At 39.2% G+C, this 15,755-nt stretch overlaps 1 protein-coding gene across 1 annotated transcript; it reads right to left on the bottom strand.

The window, feature by feature from the left end:
• Positions 1 to 5,084: 5,084 nt before the first annotated feature.
• LOC123726722 (ras-responsive element-binding protein 1) lies at positions 5,085 to 11,373 on the bottom strand. The gene is made up of 4 exons (XM_045694459.1): positions 10,921 to 11,373; positions 7,689 to 8,393; positions 6,719 to 7,495; positions 5,085 to 6,343 (listed from the first exon to the last, which is right to left on the bottom strand). The coding sequence occupies exons 1-4, from the start codon at positions 11,183 to 11,185 to the stop codon at positions 5,394 to 5,396; spliced, it is 2,697 nt and encodes an 898-aa protein (XP_045550415.1). The 5' UTR covers positions 11,186 to 11,373; the 3' UTR covers positions 5,085 to 5,393.
• Between the last annotated feature and the right edge of the window lie 4,382 nt (positions 11,374 to 15,755).

Genomic DNA, 15,755 nt, shown 5'->3' with positions numbered 1-15,755 from the left:
GTCCAAAATGTGGCATTATTCCACTATTTGTATCAATTTGCATCGGTTTCAATGGGGAACTTGTATTTTGAAGGCAAACCGTAAACACCACTATTGTGGCTAATCCTTATTGTGGCTAGCGTCACCAAGGTTTGGCTCCAAGCTAATTGTCCAATTTTTTGTTACTGTAAATACTACAAAAGTGAGCACCAAATTTGCACGGGCAGAAATAGGAATCTCATATGAATCTGTTATTTTACTGTCAATAAGTAAAACAGTGAACCCACAAGGTTTGCATTCAGAATTTTTACATTTATTAAAGAATACACCAGCAGATACAAAACAACAAAGCAAACTTAAGAGTGCGTTTTTGAACACAGGAGTAAAAAAAAACTCAATGATTTGAACTACTCAACGAGTACGGTTACATGCACACAATAATGCGATTGTGGATAGTCTGATTAATCTAATAATTTGATTAAAACTTTTACATGCTTTGCAAGAAGAGCCATTTCCCTAATAATCCTGTTTACAGGGACATTTTAAAATCAGGCTACCTGATGGCGCTGATAAATGCAGTAAATTACCAATAAAAATAAACATTCTACCACAGTGACCATATTATTTTTGTGAGGCATATCTGATTCGAGTTCCGACATATAAAGTGTGTATGTGAAAACTACTTCCTAAGACTCATACATTCCGTTGTTCCGAACTCACTTCACTCGCACTAAAGAGTGAGGCTCGCTCGGCTGGCGCAAGCACATGTGCAGATCAAATACACAGGTAGAATGCTGATTAAGTCCAGGAACCACACCCTAACAGAGATTATTTTTTACACTTTAACAACTTTTACTAGTTGAATGTAGCCAGATATTTTTTGCTAATATGCAAATGAGGCAATACATCATTAAATATGCGCATACAACATCAATTAATTTTTCTGGACACTGAATGAAGTCAGCCTAAATATTTTAATTTCATGTTAAGACAGTCCAGCACCAGACTTGTCCAGAGCAGATTGTGGATAAATATTTTTTTCATCTTTCTATCAGTAAAATAATGACATTTACATTTTTTCCAAGTAAAATGTTACCTAGAATAAAATATTTACAGCATATCAACAATTCCCTCTGGGCAAGTCTGGATAATATATCTAAGGATAACCACACAACGCGGTGAATGCTGATGCTTCTGAAGCTGATGAAAAGGAGTTGGCATGTGGTAAGAGTCTGACTTTCAGGAAATGGCAGTTAAAGACAAGTACACTGAATTAAGACTACCAAACGCCAAAACCCTATTTAGACCCAATTCTCATCTCTTCAAAGTAAGTTACTAAATGAAGTCCAGTTTATAACATTCTCTATGAAATGGGCTTGGAAATTGTATAATTCAATGTAGTGAGCTTTGAAATTATTGATGCATGTCCGGTTGAGCTAACGTGCGCTAATGTGATTAGCATGACGTAAGTAACAAGAAAGTTTCCCAGGACATAAACATGTCTTATATGGTCAGAAAGATTAACAAGAATTTAAGCTAACTACACTGTCCAATTTACAGTAGCTATTACAGTGAAAAAGATCATGCCATTGTTTGAGGAGAGGGCACAACAACAAAACTATTATCACGGCAACTGGTTTGATATTCACCTCTGAAGGTAAATAATGTACTTACATTCAGTAATCTTGCTCTGATTTGTCATCCTGAGGGTCCGTCCCAAAGATGAAATGTAGTATAGTTCTGTTTGATAAAATCCATTTTTATATTCAAATGTGGGAACTGGGTTCCCCACCATCTAGATGTGTGAAGGTTAGTGTTTCTGTAGGGAAGCTATTTATCCATCATTTATGACATTCCTGGGAGTGTGTAAACGTAAATTTCGTATTACCATATCATTTTTGTATGTTGTCTATAGTTATGTACTTGAATATGTATCAATTGACCAATTCGGCACAGTTGGGCAGACTTGAGACAACGTTTTGAACAGTAATGCAATGGTTCATTGGATCAGTCTAAAACATTGCACATACACTGCTGCCATCTAATGGCCAAAATCTAAATTGATCCTATACTGCTAAGTGATATAATGGCCTCTCTCTTGCATTTCAAAGATGGAACAAAAAAATTTAAATAGAAAACACATTTTTTTCTTTGTATTATCTTTTACCAGATCTAATGTGTTATATTCTCCTTCATTAATTTCACATTTCCACAAACTTGGTATTAGGAATTTGTATATCCTTGCTTCAGGTACTGAGCTAAATAAAGGGAGTTAGATTTGGGTATGTCATTTTAGGCAAAAATTGAAAATAAAAGGGTCCAATCCTTTTAAGGTATTCTAATAATTAGAAAGATTACTCAGAAAACCAGGTGTTTTAATTGATGTATGCTTTCTTCGATTTTGACCTTACGCCGATTAAGATAAACGCTTTACTCTGCTTACATGACTATTGCATAATATGCTTACTGCCAAAATCAGTTTAATATTGGATTATTACTGTGCATGTAAACATACCCATTGAGTAATAAACAACCTTACCATCAACGTCTTCATACAAAACAAAAAGATATGTAGCCCACATGTTAAAATGGATCAATAATCCATACATTTGATGCAGGAAAAGAAAAAAGTGGAATAATTATAAATTGTTTTTCCTTAAACACTTTTTTTCCTCCCTTCTATATACATTATTGGAGAGATACCTGATGACAACTTTATAAACTAAGAACTGCTAAAATGTTCATTTTCCATAGCCCCAGCATTTGAATATCTTTAACATCCTTTGGGCTCCCGAGTGGTGCAGCGGTCTAAGGCACTGCATCTCAGTGCAAGAGGTGTCACTGTAGTCCCTGGTTTGAATCCAGGCTGTATCACATCCGGCCGTGATTGGGAGTCCCATAGGGTGGAGCACAATTGACCCAGCGTCGTCCAGGGTAGGCCGTCCATTGTAAATAAGACTTTGTTCTTAACTGACTTGACTAGTTAAATAAAGGATAAAAAAAAACACAAAATGTACTGGAAACAAAGACATCTTATCACAATTTCGTTGGACTTCTAAACTGTTACCAATAGCAGCCAAATGTCCCATACTCATTAACCAGTGTTGATTGAGTTTTGATGAGGACGAAACAACTTTCAGTAAAATGTGTGTCCCAAATTATAATCAATTTCTTATATAGTACACTACTTTGCCTACGGTCAAAGGTAGTGTACTACAGTGGTAAGAAAAAGTATGTGAACCCTTTGGAACTACCTGGATTTCTGGATAAATTGGTCATAAAATTTGATCTGATCGTCATCTAAGTCACAACAATAGACAAACACAGTCTGCTTAAACAAATAACACACAATTATAATTTTTCATGTATTTATTGAACACCGTATTAACATTGCAGGTTGGAAACATTATGTGGACTCTTGGATTTAATAACAGGTTGACTGACCCTCCTTTGGCAGCAATAACCTCAACCAAACGTTTTCTGTAGTTGCGGATCAGACCTGCACAACGGTCAGGAGGAATTTTGGACCATTCCTCTTTACATAACTGTTTCAGTTCCACAATATTCTTGGGATGTCTGGTGTGAACCACACTCGAGGTCATGCCACAGCATCTCAAATCAGGTTGAGGTCAGGACTGACTGGGCCACTCCAGAAGGTGTATTTTCTTCTGTTCAAGCCATTCTGTTGTTGATTTACTTCTGTGTTTTGGGTCGTTGTCCTGTTGCATCACCCAACTTCTGTTGAGCTTCAATTGGCGGACAGATAGCCTTACATTCTCCTGCAAACTGTATTGATCAACAGAAAAATGATTTTGCAAGTTTATGATAGCAAGCTGTCCAGGCCCTGCGGCAGCAAAGCAGCCCCAAACCATGATGCTCCCTCCACCATACTTTACAGTTGGGATAAGGTTTTGATGTTGGTGTGCTGTGCCTTTTTTTCTCCACAGTGTTGTGTTCCTTCCAAACAACTCAAATGTAGTTTCATCTGTCCACAGAATATTTTGCCAGTTGCGCTGTGGAACATCCAGGTGCACTTTTGCAAACTTCAGATGTGCAGCAATGGTTTTTTTGGACAACAGTGGCTTCTTCCGTGGTGTCCTCCCATGAACACCATTCTTTTTTAGCATTTTACATATCGTAGACTCAGATGTTAGCATGTTACAGAGATTTCTGTTAGTCTTCAGCTGACACTCTAGGATTCTTCTTAACCTCATTGAGCATTCTGCACTGTGCTCTTGCAGTCATCTTTGCAGGACAGCCAGTCCTAGGGAGAGTAGCAACTAGAGGTCGACCGATTATCATTTTTCTACACCGGTGCCGATTATTGGAGGACCCAAAAAAAACGATACCGATTACTCGGCCGTTATATTATGTAATAATGACAATTACAACAATACTGAATGAACAATGAACACTTATTTTAACTTAATATAATCAATTTAGTCTCAAATAAATAATGAAACATGTTCAATTTATTGAATATTGAAGACTCATGTTAAAAGGAACCACCAGCTTTCATATGTTCTCATGTTCTGAGCAAGGAACTTAAACGTTAGCTTTTTACATGGCACATATTGCACTTTTACTTTCTTCTCCAACACTTTATTTTTGCATTATTTAAACCAAATTGAACATGTTTCATTATTTATTTGAGGCTAAATTGATAGTATTTATGTATTATATTAAGTTAAAATAAGTGTTCATTCAGTATTGTTGTAATTGTCATTATTACAAATAAATAAAAATCGGCCGATTAATCGATATCGGCTTTTTTGGTCCTCCAATAATCGGCATCGGTGTTGAAAAATCATAATCGGTCGACCTCTAGTAGCAACAGTGCTGAACTTTCTCCATTTATAGATAATTTGTCTTACCGTGGACTGATGAACATCAAAGCTTTTAGAGATACTTTTTTAACCCTTTCCAGCGTTATGCAAGTCAACAATTCTTAATCTTAGGTCTTCTGAGATCTCGTTTGTTCGAGGCATGGTTCACAGCTTCTAGTGAATAGCAAACTCAAAATGTTTAGAGTTTTTTTATATGGCAGGGCAGCTCTAACCAACATCTCCAATCTCGTCTAATTGATTGGACTCCAGGTTAGCTGACTCCTGACTCCAATTAGCTTTTGGAGAAGTCATTAGCATAGGGGTTCAAATACTTTTTCCAACCTACACTGTGAATGTTTAAATGATGTATTCAATATAGACAAGAAAAATATAATAATTTGTGTGTTATTAGTTGAAGCAGACTGTGTTTGTCTATTGTTGTGACTCAGATGAAGATACAATTTTATGAACCAATGTATGTAGAAATCCAGGTAATTCCAAAGGGTTCACATACTGTTTCTTGCAACTGTATGTATATAGGGAATAGGGTGCCATTTGAAATGCAAACAAATACGCTTTGGCCCTTGATTAACCTGTATGAAGTCTCTGATGAGCTTTCAGGCTGCTCTTCTGAGTGAAAGTCTTACCACATATCTCACAGCTGTAGGGCTTCTCACCAGTATGAGTGTGCAGGTGTCTTTCAAAATGACTATGGCGATCAAAACTCTTTCCACAAAAGGAGCATATGAAACATCTATTTCTTGTGTCGTCTGTAGTGGCGCTGCTGCCCTCTGTACTGTCAAAACTGTCTATGCCAAGGGCAAATAAAATCCCTTCTTGACTGTAGTTTGGTTCTGTGATGTACGCTCTCATTGCTGTTTCCTCCTCTACGGGTAGTGGTGGCGGTGGTACCCGGTCCTGAAACCTGGGTAGTATTGTCCCATCACCATCCTCCCTGTTCCTTGCATGTAGAACCATCCCTGCATACTGCTCTTGCTCAATCACATCCAACTTGTCTTTTTCATCCTGAAAAGACAAGTCTTCAAGTTCCACCTCTCTAGAAGCTGACGTATAGAACGCGTGGTGGTGGTGCAGTCCATCAAAAGGACTGTGATGGTATTTGACACTGGGTGAAACAGGATGGGAGTTCTGCTGCTTTGTCACATCGGAGGAGCAGCCTGGATGTAGTGACGCAGACTCAGTATCACTGTGCCTCTCTGTGAAAGATCTACACAGCTGACTCTCCCTCTCATCCATGACATACTCTGGGTCGTCCTGGTAATCTGGTCGCTCTGTGCTTTGTTGGTGTGGAGGTCCTGACTGACTGAGTATCTGGGATTCAAACTGCTTTTCTTTCTCTGCTTCCCCCACCAACCCCTGCCCCCTGCCCTCCTCCTCCTCACTGTGCCCGGAGCTAGGCTGTGCTTCAGCAGGTGAGGGCTGATCCCTCGGTTCCTCTGGGTTCTCCGAGGGTCTAGGATAAACGTCAGGCTTCTTATCATCAAGTGGAGGTTGTCCCGTTAGCATGTCAGCATCATCTGCTTGTCAGGAAAAGAGTATCAAGTATTTTAGCATAGATTTTAACAACATGGCAATTCAAACAATGTAAATCAGCCAACATGAACTGTTTAACGTCATCTTAAACCCGACAGAGAACAGGAAAACACTTTGTATCCATCCCAAATGGTACCCTATTCTGTATGTAGTGCACTACTATTGATCAGAGCCCTTTGGGTCCAGGTCAATAGTAGTACACTGTAAAAGGAATAGGGTGTCATTAACGATGCACCTTAATTATATAACAGGCATACTGTCTGTTAATTACAGAATAATTAACGATTTACACACTTAAGAGTTACTTTTAATAAATGAAAAAGCTATGAAAAAAATTCTATATTTTTCTCATATCTTACCTCTGTGAGTTTTCAGATGCCCTTTGAGGCTACCCTTCTGGTTGAAACACCTTCCACATATGTCACAACTATACGGCTTCTCACCCGTATGAATTCGCTGGTGCCTTTCAAGATGACCAACACGCTCAAAAACTTTCCCACAGAATGAGCAGATGAAGCACTTCTTGTCCTTGGTGACTCCTTGGAAGGTTTTCACTTTCCTTTCCTGGAAACTGGAGAAGATGGGCGGATGGTTCAGAGAAGCCCCGTCCATGACCTGTGAGTTTGGCTGTACTGTACCGTCACTTGCTATCAAGAGTGTGTCTGAAGGTCCATAATGTTGCTGCCTGAGCTGTAAAATCATATCCTCGCTGACATCTACATATGGTTTCCCTGGAAACGAAGCACTGCTGCATGACGCCTCCACCATTCCTGGGACAGGAGGTACAGGAGAGTGATCAGTGAGACACTGGGAGTTCTGACCTGAACTGTTGAAATATTCTGAATTGCTCTTGTCTATATCGTTGTCTGCTTGTGGACCGGACATCCATGGCTGGCTGTCTCTCTCGTACATTGACAATTCATCATCCAGTTGCTGTTCTGCTCTCCCTGCTGTCTGTTCTTCTGCTTTATGATCTAGTGTCTGGAATGCATCCTTCTCCTCCCCTGGCTCAGACTTCATAGGGATCTGAGGAGCAGTTTGGAACACTTTGTCCTTTCCGTTCAACTGCTCTTCCTCAGTCTGACGTCTATCCAGGCGAGGCTTCTCTTCGTTGTTAGCTAGCCCGTCCATCGATACTGTTTGGAAAGATCACATTTGATTGATAAAATATTGATGCATCGGTCATGTCCTAAATATCACCCTATAGGGGTCTGGTCAAAAGTAGTGCACTACGTAGGGAAAAGGGTACTATTTGGAGTGTACATGGAATGATCTGTTGTATAATAGTGTACTATCTGCCGTCATTAGCTAGTGATTCTAATCTCTTACCTCTGTGAGTCTTCAGATGCCCTTTGAGGCTACCCTTCTGGTTGAAACACCTTCCACATAGGTCACAACTATACGGCTTCTCACCCGTATGAATTCGTAGATGCCTTTCAAGATGACTGTAACGTTCAAAACTCTTTCCACACAGTGTGCAAATGAAGTGTTTATTAACCTGGAAAAATCTCTTGGTCCTCGCTCTCCTTGCCGTATTATAATTCGGGCCAAAACCGAATTCACTTTGAGGGTCTGGGTTTGACTTTACTGTGCCGTCGCTTGTTCTCCTGAGCGCGTCTGACTGCCGATAATGTTGTTGCTGTCTGAGCTGTAAAATCATATCCTCTCTCACATTTGACTCCAAATATGGTTTTCCTGGTAATGAAACATTGCTGCATGATGCTGCCGTCATTCCGGAAGTTCCAGGAGAGTGATCAGGGAGACACAGTGAGTTTGTCTCCATATCATTGTCTTCTTGTGTACTGGGCATCCACGGCTGGCTGTCTCTCTCGTACGTTGACAGTTCAGCATCAAGACGATCCTTGTATTTTCTCCTTGTAGTCTGCTCTTCCTGTTCACTCTCCCCTCCCGGCTCAATCTTGACCAGAGCCTCATCCGCAGGTCCAATGCATTCATCCTTTCCTTTACCATCTCCCTCAGGCTGCAGGTTCTCAGCTGAGGTCCTCCTCACAGTGGTACCGCTTTTACCAGGCCCTGTGAAAATATTCAGTCATCAAAATCCTTCATTGTTTGTTTTAACTGTAATCCAAATGGATTTGGATTACACACACACACACACACACACACACACACACACACACACACACGTTATTCTTATTGTGTTCTTTTTTACTTTAGTTTATTTGGTAAATATTTTCTTAACTCTACTTGAACTGCACTGTTGGTTAAGGGTTTGTAACTAAGCATTTCACGATAAGGTCTACGCCTGTTGTATTCGGGGCGTATGTGACAAATAAAGTTTGATTTGAAGCTGTGGGTGATTGGGTTCAAGGGTTGTAATAATAAATTATTCGATTTCACAATCCTAGTGAGTAAGCCTTGTGCGAGCCAGGACGGCCCATAGGGCAAGAGCGTCCTGTTCCTATAGTGGGATGTACAAGTACACCTAGGGGCCCCCCCCCCCCAACAGTAGAATAGTTTACTTATTCAATTGTTCAGCCTGTCTCATTCTATGAGAGAATAGAATATTCCTCTAAGGCTCCTTCAAATTGCGAGTGTGGCGCAGGGAGAGAAATATGCATGCCCAGTTATTGTAGCTTACAATCTTAATACAGTTGCAGGAAAACCCGCCTCTGAAAACAGGCCACTGTTAAAAGACGACGATCATGAAGCCTTTCTGGTGCTATTAGGCTACACTTACTTCTCAAATCCCAATAAATTAGTCAAATGCACCATTTTATGAACTGAATTTTTAGCAGCAGCATTGTTTATGGCCGTTGAATGGCCGTTGAATGCATAGGGCTAAATGTGACATGGGTCAGGGGTAACAGCGAGGCCTACATTATATTCACAGTACATGATCCTTGGTTGGCTGTGTGACAGCAGAACACTTTTTTGGGGGGACATTCGAATCATCAATATGTTGCTATAACTAGCAACAAGATAGCCTATGTTTAAACTTTAGAGTTTGATCTAGCTAAAAATGATCCCAGTGGTGGAAAGGCAGATGGGCAACACTCAGCCTATTTATTTCTTGCCAATATGGTGCATAATGGTTAAATAAAGGTTAAAAAATAATATTTAAAATCAGGTGGGCTACATCATATCTTCATATTCCTAAATAGCACAGCTGCCTGATTTACATGTACATTTACATTTTAGTCATTTAGCAGACTCTCTTATCCAGAGTGCATACATTTCATTTCATTTTTTTTTTTGTACTGGCCTCCCGTGGGAATCGAACCCACAACCCTGGCGTTGCACACACCATGCTGGCGTTGCAAACACCATGCTCTACCAACTGAGCCACAGGGAAGACATTTACTTTATTTAAATAGGCAAGTCAGTTAAGAACAAATTCTTATTTACAATGATGGCCTACCGGGGAACAGTGGGTTAACTGCCTTGTTCAGAGGCAGAACGACATATTTTTTTTTACCTTGTCAGCTCAGGGATTCGATCCAGCAACCTTTCGGTTACTGGCCCAACGCTCTAACCACTAGGCTACCTGATATTGACCAATATGTTATATTGGGCTCATTTCTTGAGGGGGAAATTATATTTGAGATGTCATCATCATGTTATTTTGGAATAGGATTTCCTTCTAAAAAGGTCACCAGAACTGACATTCTCACAGTCACACCCCCCCCCAAAAAACTGTTAAGTTCTTCCGCAACCCCCTATCTCCCAAATCAACCACTGAGTACAACCCCTGGACAGGATACTAGTCTGTTGTAGGGCCTTACTCCAAATCCATCTCCTTAATGCTGAGTGCTAAACAGTCTGTGTTCAAATCAATGATTTATATATACACACTAGATAACTAATAGGGGATGCTGTGTTGAAGCCGCTGTGCCTCCATCTTGGCTCTCCCCCACCATTGTAAAGAAAGATTTTGGAAGCTACAGAAAACGCATTTATTAACGTCTACATTACTGTTTGCTACATGTATTTTATTATTTTAAATTCGATTTTTAAATACATTAAAAGTTTTCCTTAAAGTCGTTTTTTGAGATTAGTAAACGTTACTGGCCCCACTACAACAATAAAAATACTTAAATGCATGTCATTCTGCCCTTGAAACATTTAATTGAAATACTGTAGAATTCCATGTATTGCTATGGAGGACTACTCCTACTGAGGAGAGCCAATATGGCCGACCGGTGGCTTTAAAACCTCTCAATGGCCAATACATAGCGTTCACAATCCAGGATAATATATATCTCGTTTGTTCAAACCCTCAACCTTCCAATCTCAGGGCGTAGGCCTGCACTCTAACCACAAGGCCACTGAGTTGGTTATAATGATAGTCATTGCTGTTCCTCTCCCATCGGGCAGTCAAGAGATATGACTGGAGGACATGAGGCCTTCAGACTGCACATTTTTAGCCCAGGGCTAAGTGCCTTGAGAACGTGAGTAGGCTGATTAAATAAGCCTAGTTAATTTGTTTACCTGCGAAATGGTCATGTAATATTGCTAGAACCCTAATGTGACTTGCACAGTTAACTATTGATAATTGATTGATAGTAAAAAGTGAGTTAGTACCACTAGGTCGACCCACCTTTTCTCCCAAGATTCTCAGCATCGACTGATAGACCATGATGAATGCGTTTTCGAGGTTGAATCCCTCGAGCTCTTCGAAGCTCGCTGTCAAGTTGTTGTACATTATTTTTCAGGACGTTGATTTCATTTTCCCGTCGACACATTTCTACACGTAACACAACTATGCCATCGTCGATTACTTTGCTAATTTCTGCAACCGCAGTTTTAGAAAGTACCTCTATGATGGAAGCGATCTGAGCCCGGAGAGAAACACTGCTCAACATTTTCAAACGTTTGCGAAAACTAAACAGAGATCGGTCTGACTTCTGCAGAAGATTTAAACTTTGTATCTAAGTAATATGCTAATAATGTTTTGAAAATGGTAAATATGCTAGCAACAATTTGATCCGTGTACTTCTGAGCAGATAGCTGCATGCACCGCTGTGAAGCAGGCAAGGATAACTAAAGGTACTTCCGGATCACGGATTTTCGTAATCCTTCAGAATAAGAGTCCTGTCATGTATACTTTGTGAATGAATAATTAGGGCGAAAATTATGGAAATTGTCCAGAATTATCTATCTATATATATATATATATATATATAGATGTACATGTTATTATTGTTATCATACAAAGAGTAATTAAAAATACTTATATTAGATATGTGATTTATTTGTTTATTTTTTCAAGCTGAAATGGTCAACAATGTTTTTGGTGTGTACTTAGGAGCACTGCTAGTTTCCAAATCCACAGAGTTTACACCCAGAGCATCGTCAGTGCTCATTTTGCGGCCCTTTAAAATCCAATAATCATCATTAGAATAATGTAGATCATTTACAGGTATGCCGTCAGTTAAAAACCTCTCAGGGATAGGTGTCCCGCTAACTGGAAGGCGCGCAATTCAAATAAATAATCATAAAAATTATGGATTTTAAACATTTAGGTACATACAAGTGTCTTACATCGGTCGAAAGCTTAAATTCTTGTTAATCTAACTGCACTGTCTAATTTACAGTAGCGACTACAGCGAAAGCATGCCATGCGATTGTTTGAGGCCCCACATCAAAATATTTTTTCCACTGGCACAGCTTTCATAAATTCACAAATAGCGATTAAATATTCACCTACTTTTTGAAAATCTTCCTCTGATTTGTCATCCAAAGGGTTCCAGTTATAACAAGTACTGTTGTTTTGTTAGATAAAATCCTTCTTTATATACCAAAAAGTCTGTTTAGTTTGCGCCATCAATTTGAGTAATCCACTCGTTCAACGTGCAGAGAAAGGAATCAGAAAATCTACCCATAAACTTTGTTTCAATAAGTTAAAATATGTTTCGATTTACTCCTCAGATACCCTAAAATGTAATCAAACTATAATATTTCTTACGGAAAGAAGTATGTTCAATAGGAAACCGATTTTAGCAGGTGCGTCCTGTATTCATGGCACGCGCAAATACACATTTCCAAGACTGTGTCCCTGTACTAAAACTGATATTTCTTATTCGTTTTGGAAGTTACAAACCTGAAACCTTGAACATAGACTGCTGACACCCTGTGGAAGCCATAGGAATTGCATATTGGGAGCTAGAATTCAGTATGCCCCTATACTTTCCATTATAAGAACATGGTCTCTCTCAAAACGAAAATTCTGGTTGGTTTTTCTTTGGATTTTCTCCTACCATATCTATTGTGTTATAGTCTCCTACATTATTTGAACTTTTCTACAAACTTCAAAGTGTTTTCTTTCCCATGGTACGAATTATATCCTGGTTTCAGGGCCTGAGAAACAGGCAGTTTACTTTGGGCATGTCAGTCAGGTAGAAATTGAGAAAAAAGGGGCCTAGCCCTAAGAGTTTTTAATTAACACTCCATCTACAGATCACATTGCTTCCATTGTTTCGCTTAAGCAGTTAGCTTCTCACCTAATCACATGCTAATAGTCGGAATTTGGCACCTCCATTATAAGACAATCCAAGAGTGCAGTTTCATACTGGAAGCAAACAAAGAGTAAGCTAAAATGATAAATGTATTCCATTGTGATTAAGATATAGTCCTGAATTAGTCAGTCAGCAGAGAGTTAAAGTGATAGTACAAAAGTGCAGACTGGGAGCTGGTTTTATGGACACATTCTCTAGTTTTTCCTTTACAGTGTTATATTTGTACCATTGAGGGACAGTTTCCCAGACAGATAGTAAGCCTAGTCCTGAACTAAAAAGCTTGTTCAATAATGATTCTCCATTGAAGGTGCTTTGTTCAAACTCATCTGTTTTGTATCCTATGGACTCTAGTGAGTAGGCTGGACCCTGGTTCATCTGTTTTGTATCCTATGGACTCTAGTGAGTAGGCTGGACCCTGGTTCATCTGTTTAGTATGCTATGGACTCTAGTGAGTAGGCTGGACCCTGGTTCATCTGTTTTGTGTCCTATGGACTCTAGTGAGTAGGCTGGACCCTGGTTTTATGGACTCACAATCGATTATGTACGGTGCAATATTTATGTCCGGTATGAAAAACGTAATGCATTTAAACGTGATTCGTCACTTTTTAAGGGACACAAAATGATCAGTGACACTCCTCTGGGTGTAAACTGTGGATTTGGAAACTAGAAGTGCTCCTGATTAGAATGGATCCTTCTTTTAACTGCGACACATTTTTACATTTACATTTTACATATTTAGCAGACGGTCTTATCCAGAGCGACTTACAGTAGTGAATGCATACATTTCATACAATTTCATTCATTTTTTTTCTGTGCAGGCAATTATGTATGGTGCAATATTTATGTCTAATATTAAAAAACGTACTGAACATCATTCAATATGAATGGGCTAAATAACAATGGGATACTTTAAAAAAAACATTTATTATAATTATAATATTTATGTTATACAATTTTGAGTACAATTATAGTTTATTTTTTATTTTTCTAAATGTATGACCTTTGCGCCCTATAGGCCTACTATATAATAATAATAATTATTAACAGTGGCATTATAAAGAATGTTTTGTTTGAATTACTAGTGTTACCATAATAACTATCTAGTAATCATTACTTCCAATGCTGTTTACAATATCGCCAATGCTATAATAGTATTTGGCCTACTAAGCCTATTAACTTTTGAAAATGTTTATATAGTCAAACAAAATTCTAAGTCTGCTAACATTTCCCAATAAAATGTTACAAAAGAAAAATCTTCCTTGTGGGACATTTATTTTGAAGGGAAATCGCCGAGTTAAAGGCCTTATTCTTGCTAGGTCTTGCTTATTTTTGCTGGTTTCTCAGCGCCTCAGAGCTCATCCACGCCACAAAGTAAAACAGGGGGAATTATGACGGCAAGTGATGAAAGTAGTGAACCGTAAATAGAGGAGATTATGCGCAAATGAATTTGAGATCTCTTTTTTTTTTTATCAGACGAAGCAAAGACAAATAACATGAGAACAGGTTCAACATCTTTAATACTTTATATATTAATACTTCATATTTTGGAAACCTAAACCTTCTCAGTACAGTTGGACAATATTTCCGGTAAACTTTATTTTGAATCCCAAAATACAAGAACTGGAAATGTGTTATTTAGGCTGTGGGCAGGATATACTTAAGTGATAATACTTGAGAGGCAATGGCCGTGTTCGAGAGTATCAAAACGACTTCAGATGACTGTCGACAGACTGATCTACAAATAACATTGCATCATAAATAAAGACTAATTTATATTTGTAGGTCAGACAGTCAGTCACGATTTACCAATGATACATTGCGGGTTTGATCCTCTCGAGCACGGCCCATGTGTTTGCCTTGTGGCTATTGTCACGGCCCCTTTTCTGCAGTGCAGGGGCGGTTCCTCCTGCAGGCAGAGGAGGGTCGTTAGTGATTGGAGCCACCTGGGCTCAGGGTATTTAAACCTGCTGCTTCACTAACCATTCTCTCTCTCTGTTCCTCCAGGTATGATCCTGTTTTGTTTGTTCTTTTGTAGGTTTACTTAGTTTCATTTACATTTACATTTAAGTCATTTAGCAGACGCTCTTATCCAGAGCGACTTACAAATTGGTGCATTCACCTTATGATATCCAGTGGAACAACCACTTTACAATAGTGCATCTAAATCGTTTAAGGGGGGGGGGGTTAGAAGGATTACTTTATCCTATCCTAGGTATTCCTTAAAGAGGTGGGGTTTCAGGTGTCTCCGGAAGGTGGTGATTGACTCCGCTGTCCTGGCGTCGTGAGGGAGCTTGTTCCACCATTGGGGTGCCAGAGCAGCGAACAGTTTTGACTGGGCTGAGCGGGAACTGTGCTTCCTCAGAGGTAGGGGGGCCAGCAGGCCAGAGGTGGATGAACGCAGTGCCCTTGTTTGGGTGTAGGGCCTGATGTTTCCACTCAGTCATGTTCACACACACAGATTCATGCATCCATGCACCTTACCTACACCCTACATTATGACATTTCCACACCTCATTACTTTTTCTTTGTTTAAAGTTAATCGTTTTTTTTATCGTTTATAATAAATAACCTTTTGATTGGCCTATACCTGTTGTTCATGTCCCCTCATTTTTGACACAGGCTATGAGCCGGCCTGTGACACTATAATCATGTCACCACCATGATATAAATGGCATAACGCATGGACTCCAGTGATTGGCTACCAGCAAGCTATAAACGTGTGATTGGATGTTTTTACGTTCATTTAAAAAGGGTCCCTGCTTTCTGGAATCTTTGGAACGTCGAACTCTGACATCATCCCATGGGTCTTGAAACTTCAAATTATTAAAGCCCCCATGCAGTCTTTGGATTTTATTTTTAAATCATCAATTTATGTCTAATAAATTACTGTGTGTGTTTTATAATTTATTTTCACTGA

The sequence above is a fragment of the Salmo salar genome, chromosome ssa14 (genome assembly GCF_905237065.1).
Source record: "Salmo salar chromosome ssa14, Ssal_v3.1, whole genome shotgun sequence".
NCBI lineage: Eukaryota > Metazoa > Chordata > Actinopteri > Salmoniformes > Salmonidae > Salmo > Salmo salar.
The sequence above is the reverse complement of the archived record's forward strand: the minus strand, read 5'-3'. Positions and strand labels throughout refer to the sequence as shown.